We start from the raw sequence: 17858 nt of genomic DNA, 5'->3' as shown, positions 1-17858 counted from the left end.
ATATCATAAGTTATAACTTATAAGTGTTATATTATAATTTATAACCAATGACTATTCTCCATAGTACATCAGTACATAATATAACTCAAGACTTTTAAGATAATCTTAGTTCTTAAGAACTCTTATAAGTTATAATTAAAAGTATGAATCATATTTAATCAAAGACCACCAAAGTCACAAGTCATATTTCTCATATTTTTAGAAAATGCATTGTTATTAACTTGAATGTTCTTTATATTGGTGGTTCATGGGATATATTACCGAGTATTCTCGACTTTTAATCTTCCAACTGCCGAAACGTCAGACATCAATAATATTATTTTTAGATAACTAATAATTAACTAGGTATAATAAATTAAAATAATAATATAATAGTAAAATGTCATCAATAAAATATAATAATTTTACATTCAAATTTTAACTTAATCATGGCTTAAATTAAATTTTAATATGATCATTTAAAAATATACTCATAAAGTTGAACTATTTAAAATTGTATGCAAGGCTTGCACTACTGTCTACTTATAAACATGTCATGCCAGTACGCCACTAGTCACTGATGTATAAAAAATTCATTTTTGTATTTTTATATGAATTAAAATAATAAACATTTAGTTATATTTATACCACTAATAAATCATAATATTTTTCAAATTTTATTTTCAACCATCCCAACACAATTAACACTTGTAAATAGTTATCGAACTACGAGCTACAGGCTATCCTACGTATATAATGATAGATTAAGTTATAAGCTCTATGAGGAGGTGACGATTGGTTGGTCCGGGTTTCCGATCGTTCCGGGAGTGTTTTCCACTTCCTATACCGTGGCCTCAGTGGGGAACGGGCTCAAAGCTTTCTATGGGCATGGTTCGGAGTTTGCAGGTGTGGTTGTTATGGGTGCCAGGTGAGGGGGGTGTCTCAACCAGCTTGAACAAATTTCGGTGATCCCTCATCCTTTGTGTGTTCCCCAATTGCCAGAGTTGAGGTGATCCGTAACTGGTGGTGACGAGATAGCGGCTATGTTCGCAGACGGTGGAGATGGCGTCCAATTGGACCTTGGACAATTCCTAATCCACTCCTATGATGGGGGGCGTAGTACTATGATGGTTTCCATCAACAGACGGGGTGGCGGTCGAGTTGTTGGTGGTGTCGGCGTTGCTCTTTTCGATTGTCACGGGCTGTGGAGCCTGCTAGCTGTTACCGTCACTGGATCACAACTTGAGAGTATTTATGAAGACCTCTGTGTAGCCGGTCTTCCAGCCACGTACGTAGGCGGCCCATAATATTGGGTTTTGGCGTAGCTGAGCTGTTGACATCTTCCGTACCCATGCCGCTGTCATTGCTTGTTGCGACGTGATGGTAGATGAATTATCCTGTTCTATTGTTCGTGTGCTGATTTGTCTCACCTGTAAAGAACCCGGTTACTAATTGTTTTTTTCGTGGTAGAGGGGAATTGCTTATTTGCTTTTGTGTATTGATGTTTGAGACACGAATGACACATAGATTTTGCGCGCATGGTGATGGTCTGTCTGTCACATCCACATAGTGAAACCACTCATTTCATGAACTGGATATCCAGATAGTGAAATTTGTCCAGATCGTAAATTTTGACGAAAATACATTATATGGACATCCATTTCATGAAACGGACAATACCTATATCGTGTACTTTGTGTAATTATTTTATTATATAATGGTTCATAAACTATCATTATACATTTATATGTATATTATATTTTATTATATAAATAATTATATTTTAACAAAAATATTTGTATATTATTTTTGACGATTGATGACATTGACTGGGGTTGTCTAGCCCTCAGACTCCCGTCATTCGATCGCATTACGCATATCGTTTGACACAAATTGAGGGCCGTTATCACAAAGGCACACGGGAGTATCCGAAGCGTGAAAAGAATTCTCATTCGAGGGTTTCGGTAATTATCTTCGTAGTGACTATTCCAAGATGGTAGACTTCGGTCCATCTACTAAACAAATTCGTGATAACCAGTATACTTTTATACTGTTTACCCCTACTCGTGCGTAAATAGAGCCCCATTAGGTCTATACTAATTACCTCCCAGGGAATTCGGAGTATTCTGAAGGTTGTCTGATCTTCAGTACGTGTATTTAGTGATTTGGTACATGCACACACATGGTAAGACTTGACGTATAGTCGATTTTCCATCCCTTTCCAGAAAAACCGTTGCCTGATAACCTTGTAGGTCTCTTTCCAGCCTAGGTGATAAACGAACATGTGGTCGTGGTATTTCTAGATCACATTTTGCCCTCTGGTTTTGGGAATGACTATCCATGTTTATTTACAGAAGGCCGTCGGTAAAGACGAACGTAAGGGGTTGCTATCTTGTTGCACGCCGGCGTCGTACGTACGTCGCGGAATAGGAAACATTATTATAATACTATTTATGTTATTTTAAACCTACTATTAAAATGTATAGATGATTAGATTAGTTGACTGCAGACAATTGACACTAACACTGACATACGGAAAATCATAAGTGAATACAAATTTATTTTTCAATAAAATGTCTAAAAACAAAACATCCATTCAAAAAAAAATTTTTAAACCTATTAAAACGTCAAATGTTAATCAAACTAATACCTTAAAAGAAAAATTTTAGGTCCACATACAATAATAATATAGTATACATATATAAACACAATATAATAGAATACATTTGGTTTAATAAAAATAATACATTTGAAATACATATTATTTTATAGGACCCCACTCAGAAAAATATTGGAGAAGTATATCAGCAATGAATATATTATGAAGTATAGATGAAAGGTCCTACCTTGCGAAACTCCAGCTTTTATATTTTGAACAATTAAATAATTATATTTTAAACGAATTAAAAACAACAGATTTTCTAAGTATGATTTGATTATTAAATAATATGACGAAGAGAGAAACTGTTTTAGTTTAAATAGAAGTTCGTCATACCATATGCAGTCGAAGGCCTTGGATATATCTAGAAATACTCCGAGGAAATATTGCTTGATCTCGAAAGAGGTAGAGATTTTACCTGCTATTCTATGGAGTTGATGGATTGAGGTGTGTTTGCGACAGAAATCGAATTGTGATTTAGCCACACCTTATACAAGTACTACGTAGTATAAGGATATAAGGTCACAGACTTTTATATAAAATTTCTACAGAAATCTATATCTATGATATATCATATTATATTTCTATTTAGAAATCTATGTATAAGGTCTATAGATTTAGCTAATATACCGTAATGGACAATTAATGACGTAATTCTGTGTAAAATTAACTTTTCAAATACTTTGAAAATGTGGGTAGTTAACTGGCAAGGTTTATAGATAATATATAGATAATTATATTATCAATAAGCCTTAGTCAACTGGTAAGATGATAAGAACTGATGAGGTGCTTAGGATTATTAGGTTTAGAGATCATTATAATAACTGAATACTTCCATATTATAAGAGAGAAGTAAAAATAATTAGAGATTTTATTTTTTTTTTTCTACAATGAAAATCCATGTGATCGTTCAACATAGGTTCTAATAAAATAATACAATGTAAGAACACAATATTTATTGTATTGATAACACTTCTCCAGTCTCTGTGATCGCGAAATTAACTATAGCTATTAGCTGAAGATTATTACCTTACTGAATTTTCAAGATACAAAGAAATTCTTTGACAGAGTTTGAAAAAATAATATGATTTTAATTTTATACTATTCTATTTAACAGTTTTGTTATTTATACTTATATTAAATGTATATTGAATGTCATTAACAATTTATTCTATTATATTTTTATTAAAAAGGTTAAATTCAATTCTATATGATACACTTTTGTTTTTTTTTTTGTGTTTTACACAAAGTGAAGCAGTAAAACAATTTCTAATTTTTAATTTTCATTAGATAGTAGATATATTTGTAATTATTGATATTATTATAATAACTAGCAAAATAATTATATATTTGGAAGTTAAAAATGTATTTGAAAAAAAAACAATTTGTAACAATAGCTGGGGTCAAATAATACAAATACTCCATAAACAATTTTATATAATGATATTCCTTACTAGAGTTGTCCAATGATATTAACTACTAAAAATTCCAAATTGAAGATGAATATTTAACCAAAGTTTATAATAATTATGTACTTTTTATATTAAAAGTAGGTATATGCAACATTTAGTTGCTACTGTTGCTAGTGTTATTAAAATTACATTTATCCTTGGTCTAACTGAAGTCTAAATTACACTTGTACAAAACAATTTAAAAAAACCTTTTACAATCATAGATAAATTAATAATTAAATGTACACAAACAGTAAAACAAATTGATTTAAAATATAATCGAGTTAATATCTATCATTGTAACAGCTTGATCGTAACAGTATGTCAGTATCTAATCCCCAATCGGCCATATTTAACGATTTTGGTTATGACGCAGTAATTAATTTGTACAAAAAGATAATTCCAGGAAAATATCATTCTGCAAAAGATAGTCAGTAAAATTAAATAAAAAAACTTACCTGTAAGAATAACTGTGGAAAAAAACTTAATCAATAAAACACTTTTTTTTCAAAACATTTTAGTTTTTTTTAAATTATTTATAAAAATACGTTTGTATTTTGTAATTAAACCAGCTTAATGCTTATCAATGATAGTACGCACATCGCACATGATTGAAACCGATAATTCTGCGTAATTATTTTGGTGTTACCAGTTGCGTAGTACAAATAATTATTACCGTGACACTTTGCCTCGTGTAACATTATGCCCGACGCTCGAAGCTCTCCCATGAGTCCTATGACTCCTATGTATATCATGATGGCTACTATACAAGAACGACACGTGACACTGTGACAGAAATCTGAAATGGTAGGACACTACAATGTATATGAATATTATGAGACATGTTGTGCATTTTTGATGCGATTTTCCAACGCAAATCACAAAACATTGTCCACGGACATCCTGTTTAATAATATTATCAATAATACGACCGCCATCGGGACAAGTCAAAACAGCCTTTTTGCCGTTCTCCTATGGAAACGAAGTATTTATTATTTTATCATAATTCTTTACGTTTGTGAGCTAATTGTTCACGTCGTTGTTAACAGCGTTCTCTGGCCGGATGGTTTAAAACAACATGCTTAAGTATTTCTTCTGTAGTTGATATTCTGAAATATTCTTGCGTAGTTTATCAGAACAGCCGCCCGAGACGGACTGGCGTCTCTTTCGTCTCACTACGAGTTGATGGTATACTGGACAGTGGACATCAGTGGAAACGATGAAGGTCCAAAACTACCAAAATTAACGATGATGGTGGTGATGGAGGAGGTAGATTCAAAACTTGGCGTGGTAATTGATGAATACGACATTAATGCGTTTTGCGGGCTTCATTCAAAATTGTTTTCTGCTAACAAAACAGCAGCTCCCAAATTCAGTCTTGTCGACGACAATGTTTGATATTCCAATAATATGTGCAGAATTGTTTGTCACTTCTCAACACACGCATGACATAAGCATAATAATTAGTCATTAATGATTATGTAATAAGTATTAATTATCTAATTTTCCTAGTTACTTTCAAAAATTATTATTTAAAATATTATTATGATTTATTATGTTGTTATACTTTAATATTTAAACCATATAAAACATAATAAACATTATTTATTATCGTTTAATTTGTCAAGTATTAAATTTACATTAAATCATATATTTTTATCAAACTACACAAAATATTGTTTTGAAAATCTTTATACGTATAAATTATACTATTCTTAATAAATAGGTATATCACATTTTATTATTTTAATAGTTTAATTGTTTGTAAAATATCTCGAATAAGTAAAACGGTGTATTATTACATAAGAATATTTTCTATTTTCTATAAATAGATATAAAAATATATAATAATATATAATATATAAAAATAGCTAATAAAATTGGAGTATTCTATCTTTGGAATGACTATATACGAGTTGTATTCAAAATGGTAAATTCTATTTTCCGAAAATGTATTGGGATATTATAAATATTGTAGTTGAATTGATGTAAGCGTATAGCTATATTTTTCTTACTTATGTACGAACAATTGAAATTTTTGGATTCAAAAGGTTAATGAAATTACAAATTTTATTTACAACAATTTATTGACTTTTTCTTATTGTATAATAAGATATTGAAGTTTGTGAATGAGAATATTTATGTTATGAGTATTTTGTAAATTATAAATTAATAGCAACTGTCATTGATTCCGTGGTCACTTAAATATTGTTTCGATTTTTATTTATAGATATAAATAACCTTCGGATACAGTGACTATATCCATAGGGCCCTCCTGGATATCTTATATCTTATTGATGGAAGATTGTCATAATTAAAACTATATTTAGTTTTTATTGATCTATAAGTTTTACTTCTTACATTAGTTATAAGCAAGATAATTTTTCTTTAGATGATTAATATTAATAATAGGTTTTGAGAGAATATTTAGACTATAAAGAGGTAGACAAGTTTAAAGAAAAACTCAATCATAAGCGATATACAAATTTTGAGAATTAAAATTTTAAGGTGATGAATTATTATTGACTAAAGGTTTTAAGAGAAAATTTATGTTATAAGAAAGATCAAATACCCTATAGATTTTATTTAATGCTAGTAACGCAATTCAGTTAGACAATTTTAAAGATAAAATAAAAATTTAAAAGACAAATAATTAAATATTTTAAAACCTTTATCGCAAGAAGAATCTGATATATTTTCAAAGCTAAATAGGACGTTTACTATACATTAAGAATGATAGACTATAAACAATTTGGTATTAGCAACCATCCATGGTCTATACTCCATAGATACTCGGGAACAAATAAGAAAGTTAGCACGTAATATTATATAGGAAATATTAAAATAAATAACGAATCAATAGAGAAATTAACAAATAACAAAAGTCTTTGTCCTAAAAGACTAAAATCATACAATAGCGTCATCTATCGATCGAAGTAAGTATAAATCGGGAAATGCATTGTAGAACCGTTGATATAACTAAAACGACAGCTGTTGAATATAATATTATAATATAGGTAATTATAAATGTATTACACATATTTTTGCTGTTTTAATTGTGATGATTACAAATAAGAAGATATGTATTTATAAAAGTATAAAATATTAATTTTAATCAGTTTACAAGGAAAAATATGTGGTCTACAAATAAGACAGCATAAAGTTTTAAGACAACAAAATAACATCATAATTCATAGTGATAAGTGTTCTGTATTATTTTAGTTCGTGCGGTTTAAGAAAATTACCATAACCTTTATAAAGACTTTTCGTCTATAAATTCAATTACATAAACAAACAATTCTCCATCAACAATCATATTCTCTATCCGGTTTATTTTAATGCTGTGCAGGATGTCTGAAAATAATGTATTTGAATTTATAATGACATTTTCAAATATTTAGATTAACTTTAATAGCTTTCGTCTATTAATAGGACTTGAAATGACTGAAATACAAGTTCGTGGGATGTATGATGATGTATATGTGATTGGAATTAATGGTTATACTGGTTTATAGCCATAGGCTGTCACTCGTACCTTGTAAGTACCGGTTTTAAAGCGCATCTTCAGCGAGGTGTTCGAGTATTACGACCCCGGTCATTCAGTTTGTTTCGGTTAATAGGAGCTGAAAGAAAATATGTACATTGTACCATCAAATAAAAATTATACATTTAAAAATAATATTAAAATATTAAATAACTATAAAATTAAAATAAACAATAACGTATATTATATTCAATTAATAAATATTTTCTAAAAAGGAATATAAGATTTCTTATTTCTCATATTTCCATTAGGTACATCAAGAAAAAGGTAGGTGAGAGTAGTTACCGTTCTGCTATACACTTTTTATAGCAGTCGATTGGACGTGTTAAATTTAATTTAATAATATATCATTTTACTTGAAAACGATTCTGAACGGTCTTCAGCCTACATCATAAGTATATTTAATATTTATGATATATTTCTTTGATAATAGATTAAATGATTTATTTTATTTATAAGTTATAGTATTGAAGTAGATTGATATAATTTTTCGAAAATATTACATTTATTATATTATATTTAGGTATTTATTTATACCATATATCATTTATACAACTCAAAATTTAATAACTTATTTCTGTAAATGCTGTAAAACGGTAAAATATAGATTTATACTTTAAAGTACCTACTAATAAATAAATAATATTTAAAATAAATCAAAATAATATTCCTTTAGTAAAATACATAAAAGTTTAAAAATGTTTTCAGTTATAACAATATAATAACAATGAAAGTTATTAATCGTTTAAATAGTAATTTCGTTCAAGTTTGAACTTAGAATGTCATTAAAATAATTGTCTTTGTACATTTTTAGATTTTATGGTTTCAATATGAACTTATGAAGAACCATGTATACGATTTTCAAAACTTAGATACAAAGAAAAGATTTTATGAATTTTAACCATAAAATCGTTTACAATATTTTGCAATTGTCAAAATTCTAACTTCAAGGCGTGTCAAAGAAATGTTGTCAATTTATTTTGATATTTTAATAGAGTTACAAGAACTTTTAGGATCTTTATTAAATTTTCAAACAACCTGCAAATAATTTTTAATCGACATTAATATAGAAAAATTAAAAATTTATTTCTTATGCTTATAAATATAAATTAAAATTTTATTTTTGTAAATAGATAATATAAACATTTAGTGAAAATATAAATTATTTACGGTAATTTGTTTAAGGATTACATAAAAATTGAAATCAATTTCATAAAATTCTGTTTTCCTTAATTGTTTGTTTTTTTTCCTGATTACAAAAATAAGTACTTGGTATTTTTCAATTTGATCTCTTTAAATACAAACTAGATCAATTTTATATCCAAAACCACTTCCATTTTTGAAAACTGAAGCATTTGTTGATAACATCGTTTACTCATCTATAAAAAAAAAATACATTATAATAAAATCAATACATCCATAGTTCCTCTGAGGGCTAAGGCTCTAAACAGTCTAAACAGTTATTCCGGATATTCGTCATTTAATTTCATGTCCCGGTTTGTGGATTTCAAGATCTGGCCACCTTAGACTCATAGGATACCTACAAATTTTTGATAACTATATGAATTCACTATTTTGTATAAATAGAATATTGGTAAAAGAAAATTTTGTTTACCAACCAAATATTTAATATTCTAATTTCTAATAATATAATTTCAATAGATTAATATACAAATATTGATGATGTTAATTTCAAAACTTTAAAATATTAAAATGAAAATTATACGTCGAAATTGTGTTAGATTTATAGTGTATTATTTAGTTATATCTATAGGTATGTATTATGTAGGTACATAATTACCTATTACTCATTTAATCCAATATTAATATACCTAATCATATTTTTATTTTTTTGCATCTTTCAGAGTACCTACATTATTATTTTTGTTTAGTAATCAGTATGCAGTCGTTTTTAATTATTATATTTTTTTTTTTTATGAGCCTAATATTATAATTGGAAGGTGCCTTAAATAGTCACCAAGTCCTCTCCTACTCCTTTCTACGCCTATGGTAACGGGCACGAATTAAATATAATACTAAATACCAATGTATTATACATTAAATAATATATTACGTCGTAGACTTGTAGTGTACTAATGAGTAATGAGTACAGCTACACTGCTACAGCATCGTACCCTTAGATCATATACGTATATGATCTAAGATCGTACCAAATAAATACGGAACATAATATTTATATTATTATTATTTCTTTTATCACAATCTTAGATAATATAACCACGGTTCTATTTTAGATTGATAAAAACAGCGATGAACAACAATAACGAATTACAATTCGTTGGCTGCAAGTGCGATACTGCGATTTTGCATTCGCCTTTATAGACAAATAGTTCACACGATCACACTGGCAAACAGCAGGGAATTGCATGTTTATTTAACATTTTTCGCTGGGGACGAAACGAGATCTAATTAGTAAATACATGGTGAATGGCGATGTCAGTCTGTTGTTGGCGTCTGAACTCTGAACCTCGGACACTGTGATTGAAAATTCGCAGTTCCATTGTTCCATACTTTCGTGTGAATTATTCGGACGATTTTGCACGAAAACAGATCGAATCAGGCAGGTACCTTATTGCATCGTATGTGCACCGCGTTTGTCATAAGATATAAATATTCAACAATAATATCCACTATGGTGGGATAGTGGGTACTGGGTAGTGTTACTAGTGTTGTGTGTACATTGAGCACATCGCTGTCGAGCTATTACGTGATAGAAAAAAAAAATAGGAGGAATAACACAACGAGAACAGGTTTGGGTGACCTCAATATAATTAAAACTTTACAAGGCCGTTTGTATTTGTTGTTTTGTTTTGTACGTGATGAAAAGTCATCACAGCCACAGTACTATAGTAGTGTATAGGAGATACTTTTATTATAAACTTTTAATATATTTAATGTACGTAATGTTTTGATATTTTGTAATAATAATATATAATTATATATTGTTTGAGTGACAAATAATAAATTAAAATGGATGTCACCAAGTTGGATGAAGAAGAATTGTCATATGAGTTGAGAGTCAGAGGAATAGCTGCCATGACCAATGTAAATGAAATGAGGAGTGTTCTGCGTGGTCTGTTGAGAATTGAAGTTGAGGGCAATTCATTAATAAACACTGACAGTACGGTTTCAGTAGTTGATGTAAAAAGTGAAGTGAAGACGTGCGTTAAAAAGTTACAAGTTATCAATGCAATGATTGACAACATTCAAGGGGACAGGTACAGCGAACAGTATAGATCAGCAGATGCAAAACTATGTCATTTAATGAATCGTGTAGATAAGATACCAGCTGTTGAAAAACGAGATCAAAATGACAGGTCTAATTTATTGAAAGGAATATTATTTTTAATGAGAAAAATGGAAGGTATGGCATCTAATACAAGTGTTGTTGAAACAAATACAAATCAAAATGGTAACACAGGTAAAAACTTAACTTCATTGAATTACACACTTTTACAATAAGAAACAATTAAAAATATAATTCTGGCATGCAACAAGACTGTGGTAATAGATGATAATATTAACATACTTCCATTCATTTTATAATGCTTATTTTGTTTCTAAACTAATTTGATGTATGTATTACTGTAAAAATTAAAATTAGATAAATCAAAATAAATATTATTTAATTTTTATACTTAGCTGGAGCGGGTTCTGTAGTCTTATATGAGAAAACAACTACCACAGAAATGAATTCAACTTATGGATATGCTGAATCTGCTGCTTCAGATGAAGAAGTTGGAACAGTAAATAACCAATTCTTACATCTTATTTTATGTTACTAATAAATATTTATTTAGGAGTATTTTGTCCAACAAGGTGTAGCAATAAAAAGCTTAAGTAAATTACACAAAGGATCCAAGAGTCATAAAAATGCAGAAACTCATTATACAGGATTATTGAGAATTATGAAATATGTAAGATTTTGTAACCAGAAATATTTTTTTTAAGGGCTTAATAATTATAAATATGTTTTTTAGAGAAATGCTAAATTTATTGAATGGAAGCCAACTGAAATGTCTATATTTCCTGATGTAGATGAATGGAATATAGTTGATACAGGATACAAACAAAATGGAAGAAATAAAAGTAAGTAAATTCAGAATATTGATCTTTTATCTTCTATTTTATAATATGTAAGGTAAATTAAGATTAAATTGAAGAAAATATTATCATTATAATTAGTATGTTAACATTTAATTAATTTTTTTATTTTTATATAGATGATCGTAATAGTATTGATATAAAAATTAACTTGGCTACAATGAAGAGTTATAAAATGAAAAAACATAAAAAATATCAAATATCAATACTCCAAACTAATGGTTCACTTGTCACATTTTTGTTTGAAAGCTCACCTATTAATGATTTTGTGACTGCGTTGAAGACTTTACTTCATACAGAAAAGTACTAAATTTATACATTAAAAAACACAATATTAACTAAAGATATTAATTATTATCTAATTCCATTAAATTAGAGAAATACGACACCACAGACCAACTGGAGTCATTTTGGTATTAGGTGAGCGACAAGATTCAGACCCTCTGTGTCAGTCAATTAAAGAGTTAAAAATATTTCCTGATCAACCACCCACTAGTACAGTCTGGAGTTTTATTAGTGGGTTCCAAAACAATCCTATGGAAAAAACTTATGAAACATTTGCAAAAATTAGTGATGTTCTATGTGAGTAAATTATACTATATTACATTATAATATAATGTACTAAATTTACTTACAAAATTGTATATTGAATTTGAAGTGACTCGGACGCCAGATACAAGACCAGACCAAGAAGTGGCCGAACTCTTAAATAGAGCTGAGGAAGATGACGAATATACCATGGTGGATCATCCCCCACCAACTTTATTGCCACCAAGACCGGGAATAAAGCCAAGAGGAAATCCATTAGATCAAACCACATTTTATCAATCTATGAATGAAGAGGGTCGAATAACAAATGAAGATTACATCAAAAACATAATTTTTTTTGGAGTAAGAAAGTTATATTAATATATATAATACGTAAATATTGTTATTAATTTGATTTGTATAATTAGGGTTGTGAAAATTCAATAAGACACGAAGTATGGAAGTACTTACTTGGATATTATCCTTGGAATTCTACTCGAGAACAACGTATAAACATTGATAGGCAACAAAAAACTGAATATGAGAGAATGAAAATACAATGGATGAATATGTCTTCTGATCAAATATCTAGATTTAATAAGTATAGAGATCATAAGAGCCTAATAGGTAAATATTTTGGCAATCTTCCTATTTTAATGATTAATAATTTTTTTTTTTTTTTTTTGACTACAGATAAAGATGTTTATAGAACTGACCGCGCTCTAGATTTTTATGCTGGAGAAGGAAATGAAAATCTTATTAAACTACATAATGTATTAATGACTTATGTTATGTACAATTTTGATCTCGGTTATGTCCAGGGTATGAGTGACTTATTATCACCAATATTAATGATAATGAACAGTGATGAGGTAGAATCATTTTGGTGTTTTGTGGGTTTCATGAACAGAGTTGTGAGTCTAATAAAAATTTATGACACAAATTTTACTAAGTAAATCATAATCTAGATTATTATTACATTTTTTTTTAATTTTAGAATACAAACTTTGAATTAAAACAAACTGGCATGAAAAAACAGTTAAACGATTTGCATTATTTGCTTACAACTGTATCACCAAAATTGGAAAATCATTTGAAAAAGATGGATTCTAGCAACATGTACTTTTGCTTTAGATGGCTTTTGGTTTTGTTTAAACGAGAATTTATTTATACTGACATCATGCGGTTGTGGGAAGTATTATGGACAGATATTCCATGTGCAAATTTCCATTTACTAATATGTGTGGCAATATTGGATAATGAAAAGGATATTATTATCAATGAAAATTATGGACTAACTGAAATATTAAAGGTTAGTATTGTTATTCAATTCAGTATTATTTACTATACTAATAAAATATATTATTTAATCCAAAAGAATTTTCATTCTTTTAATAACCAGTTTAAACAAATTTATTAGAATTTTAACATAGTAACACAAGTACTTTATTTTAATTAATGTTTTCAGCACGTTAATAATTTATGTGAACGAATTGATTTGGATAAAGCTTTAACTACAGCTTATAGTATTTATGAACAGTTGAAAGAAGCGCAGCCATCATTGCAAGATTCAGTTAATGAATTACTTGGATTTTCGATATCTCGCACTGAATCTATATTATCTAATGACAGCAATTCTAGAGAAGATGATTATGAAAAAGCCTTATCGATGAATTATACATAATAAGTAATAACTAAACAGTTTATGTTTAGAAAGATATGACTGTGATCAAAGTAAAATTTTATAATCTCATAGTTTTAAACCTTTTAAAGAGATTATATAAAATACTTAAATCAGTTTATATAAAAAAAAAAACAATTTTTTGTTCAATTTATGTTAACCTTGTATTTATGTAATCTACACATTATATTTATTATTGTTGTTAATTATATTGTGATATTTACCTTTTTTGGTCGACAAATTTCTGGATGTTTAATTTGAATTTGATTTGTATTCCACAACACATGTACTGAAGTCTTTATGATTGTGTATCAGTCATTAGAATATTTTATAATTCTTTAAACACACCACTTTTTTGTACAATTTATAAAATATTATCCTTTTTACCCTGTTTTTCTATCCACCTTACACGATGATTTCATTAAATTGTTTTATGAATTTGTTTTCAAACATGTAAATGTATAATAATATCTTCAGCTATTTAATATTTTTGTCAATATGATCATCCAGGGTATATAATTATTACACATATTTTTACTTATTATTGATGTAATTTGTATAATTTGTTCTGTACTATGTATCTGTTTGATATTTATTTTAATGTATTATTTTAAAATAGGTATTTGGAATGTGATTAAAAGAATATAATTCTATATTTTGCTATTTTAATTATTATAATTTTATTTAACCAAACATAAATCATACAAAAAAAAGAAATTGGAATTTCATTTAGTATATATTTGTACAAAACTTCTATAGTATTATACAAGGTAAATAAAATGAATTTAATTTTATATCATTTAATCTAATGTATTGGGTTTAGGTAAATCTTCTAAGACATCAAGAGTTAAATCGTTAATATCCAGTTGCATAACTGAATTTAACATTTCAGCATTCCGATTCTCTTCAGGTTTAAAAATGTATCCATTAGCTCTATCAATGTTCTTTTTCACCAATTCCAATGTACGTTTATCCTTCACATTAAGTGGTAGAAATGAAACAATATTTTGCCCCTCAATTAGACTAACTATAGCTTTATTCAAACGATGATATCTATAAAACAAATTAAGATTTAATTATATGCATCTATACTTGATATTAAAAAAAAAAAATGTATAGTAGTTAAAAAAAAAAAAGGCCATCTATTAATTACAGTAATAAAAAGTTAAAATATTATCAAGGTTTAACAGAATATTCTTTTTCTTTGTCATTGTATCCCAACTATATTGAGTTTACCACCCTTGGTTCTACAGATTTTTAAGATCAATATCCTCCACTTATAAACTATTTTTATGTCATTTTTAACTCTGTCTATTCATCTCTTTTTGGTCTTCCTCTCCCTCTCTTTCTACATTTATTTGTATAGCCATTCTTGTTGCCTTCAATTCACCTTTCTTCATATCATAACCAGACTATATCAATGTATTTCTTCTAATTGTCCACAATTGGTGCCATTCATTCACTATCCTTAATAAATTAATTTTTTATTTTATCATTTCTAATCGTTCCTGATGTCTATTTTGGATTTTAGCATTCTCATATTTGCTAAGTACTTGAATCTATTCTTATTATCCAGTATATTTATCACAGAAGTAGTCTCACAAATTTTACTATTGTTTCTTTACACCTATTGTAATTGATATGAAAGTTGCAACAAAATACCAAAATGTTATTTACTTTTAGCAATATAACATCATAACATCAAACTTATAATGGATTTTAATTAAACCTCTCCAATATTATAACAAATTATCAGCACCACCACCCTCCAATTCTACCCAAATAAAATCCCTGACAATACCACTTTTAAACCAACTACATTGTTGTCATTTATAATAACATTGGTTTTATAACATTAATACCGGTAGATAAAGATAAAATTTGTATCACTAAGAGATATAAATATAAAATGTATAGTTGCTTAAAATTATAAATAATACAATAATCATTCTGATGTGAATGTCCTAGTTACAGTAGAACACAATGCATTGGTAAATAACATACTATACTCATAAGTCATATTGATAATTAGGTAGTATACAAAATGGAGTTAGGCTACATATTGAAAAATAAATATAATAAAAAAATAAAGATGATTCTAAAGGATTCTATAATATTGAATCAGTTTTTAAATATGCATTAGCTAATTAATAATGAAAATATATAAAATATTAAACCTCACATGATATAAATATTAACATAACATTTAGGTATACTGTGAATACAGATATTTTGTTTTTTGAATATTAATATTGTGATATCTTAATATTTCAATTAATAATTATATATTGAAATTTGTACTTACCTAGAAGTGTGAGGATCATTTTGCAACGCATCTAATAAATGATCAAGACTTAATACATCTGTATAATAATCTAAATTGAATAATAGCTTAGACTTGTGTTTAACAGCTATATCTATTTTTGATAATATATTTATATGAGGTAATTCCATTTGATACATAGTAGATGTACACATTAAAAGTGCTGATATGTATTTACCTGAACATAAATAATTATTATTATTAGGGTTACCAAATTTTGAAATCTCCAGTTGGTACATCATGACATTTTTTATATAAAACATACTCACATAGTAACAGATAAAGATAAAACCATCCCTGGTTAGATTTTGTAATTTAGATAACATAATATAAGATTATCATATAATTATACAGTGTATAATATTATTTCATGTTTTATTAATAAATAATACAAATCAAATGTTATTTTCTCTCAGTTTCTAATAACTGGGATAACTTTCAAGCCAAATTATTATGATTTTCATAATTTATGAATTATTATCTAAACCTTACGAAGGTATAGATCAAATAAATGGTTTAATCAATTAAAATATTAGTTCTAATAAACTGATTTAACATTTGGATTGTTTAATAAAAAAAAAGGAAGTACTTATTAATGAAAAACAAAAAAAAAAAATTCCGTTAATACATAGTAATTGGTAAGTAAAGTTATTTCATGTATTACATTTATATATTATAATAAATAATAATATATAAATTTACTTAAAAAGATTAAAAACGATAAATTTTAACTAAAAAGGTATAAAAAAAACATACCTGGATCACTACAATAATGACAATCGATGAGTTGAACACAACATAATCGCAAATCTAATTCATTTTTAATTGCAGACATAATATTTTTCATTGAGTTATGATGAGTGTATATTTCTACCTGAATAAAGTGAAACATTATTAGTTCCTGCTTAATATGCTAAATTATAACTAATGATGTACCTGTCCAGGACAATCAAAAAATAAATAATAATCAGTCAGTTTCCTCATTTTTTCCAATAACCAATCAAGCCTCTTTTCCAAGTATTCTATACAATAAATCAAAGCTCCATTGGGTCCTAAATTTACATAATCCATGACATCTTCAACAGTAATAAGTTCTGATATATCAATTGCTGCTTTGTAACATAATGAATCATTAGCTGGATCTAATAAAATAAACAATATGATAGCTTAATTTTATTTTGTAGGTCGATATAAACCAAACAAAATAAATCATTACTATGTACAAAGGGTTAGTGATAAATAGTAAAAATTAAACTTTAGCATTATATAAAAATAGCAAATTAATGGTAACCTTAAACCTAAAATTTAGAAATTGGTAGTCTTAAACTACATTAATAAAAATATAGTATTATTATTATTCAATATTCATAGATAATTTACCTATATTGATTATAGCTACTTGTCTACCTAATTCTTGTAAGTACTTGCTCATTTCATCACAATATGTAGTTTTTCCACAACCAGGAGGTCCAATGATAACTTGACCATATAGAGGCATATTGTTTAATAAGTTAACTTTTTGGTAGCCACTTCCGTTTCAGTTGCATGTACTCATAATCAATACTGTA

At 27.6% G+C, this 17858-nt stretch overlaps 2 protein-coding genes across 4 annotated transcripts in view; one reads left to right on the top strand and one right to left on the bottom strand.

Annotated features, from left to right (window-relative positions):
* Positions 1-9930: 9930 nt before the first annotated feature.
* On the top strand, positions 9931-14073 carry LOC112599922 (TBC1 domain family member 15-like). 3 transcript variants are annotated; one of them, XM_025347045.1, is made up of 11 exons: positions 9931-10214; positions 11297-11400; positions 11455-11571; positions 11635-11743; positions 11878-12061; positions 12135-12340; positions 12417-12649; positions 12715-12913; positions 12980-13200; positions 13284-13598; positions 13755-14070. In XM_025347045.1, exons 2-11 carry the CDS (start codon positions 11344-11346, stop codon positions 13968-13970), a joined length of 1857 nt encoding a protein of 618 aa, XP_025202830.1. In that variant the 5' UTR covers positions 9931-10214; positions 11297-11343; the 3' UTR covers positions 13971-14070. The 3 variants fall into 3 exon arrangements, with proteins under 3 accessions (XP_025202830.1, XP_025202831.1, XP_025202829.1); XM_025347046.1 differs by having other exon boundaries at positions 9931-10218; XM_025347044.1 differs by lacking the exon at positions 9931-10214 and adding an exon at positions 10625-11075 and having other exon boundaries at positions 13755-14073.
* A 634-nt stretch (positions 14074-14707) lies between these two features.
* LOC112599921 (GPN-loop GTPase 2) overlaps positions 14708-17858 on the bottom strand; it is a 5466-nt gene continuing 2315 nt past the window's right edge. Inside the window, exons 2-6 of the mRNA XM_025347043.1 lie at positions 17671-17810; positions 17227-17432; positions 17047-17164; positions 16273-16468; positions 14708-15020 (exon numbers count right to left, since the gene is read on the bottom strand). Of these exons, the coding sequence (XP_025202828.1) occupies positions 14768-15020; positions 16273-16468; positions 17047-17164; positions 17227-17432; positions 17671-17788 (891 nt within the window). The 5' untranslated portion in view covers positions 17789-17810 and the 3' untranslated portion in view covers positions 14708-14767. The remainder of the gene's footprint in view (positions 15021-16272; positions 16469-17046; positions 17165-17226; positions 17433-17670; positions 17811-17858) is intronic.

Source organism: Melanaphis sacchari, unplaced genomic scaffold (genome assembly GCF_002803265.2).
Source record: "Melanaphis sacchari strain LSU unplaced genomic scaffold, SCAv2.0 Contig56_pilon_pilon, whole genome shotgun sequence".
NCBI lineage: Eukaryota > Metazoa > Arthropoda > Insecta > Hemiptera > Aphididae > Melanaphis > Melanaphis sacchari.
The sequence above is the reverse complement of the archived record's forward strand: the minus strand, read 5'-3'. Positions and strand labels throughout refer to the sequence as shown.

Coding starts and splice junctions, on each gene's coding strand:
- LOC112599922 (XM_025347044.1), top strand. CDS start 10,625: ATGGATGTCACCAAGTTGGATGAAGAAGAATTGTCATATGAGTTGAGA. Junction 11,744..11,877: donor ACAAAATGGAAGAAATAAAA/GTAAGTAAATTC, acceptor ATTTTTATATAG/ATGATCGTAATAGTATTGAT. Junction 12,650..12,714: donor AAAACATAATTTTTTTTGGA/GTAAGAAAGTTA, acceptor TTGTATAATTAG/GGTTGTGAAAATTCAATAAG.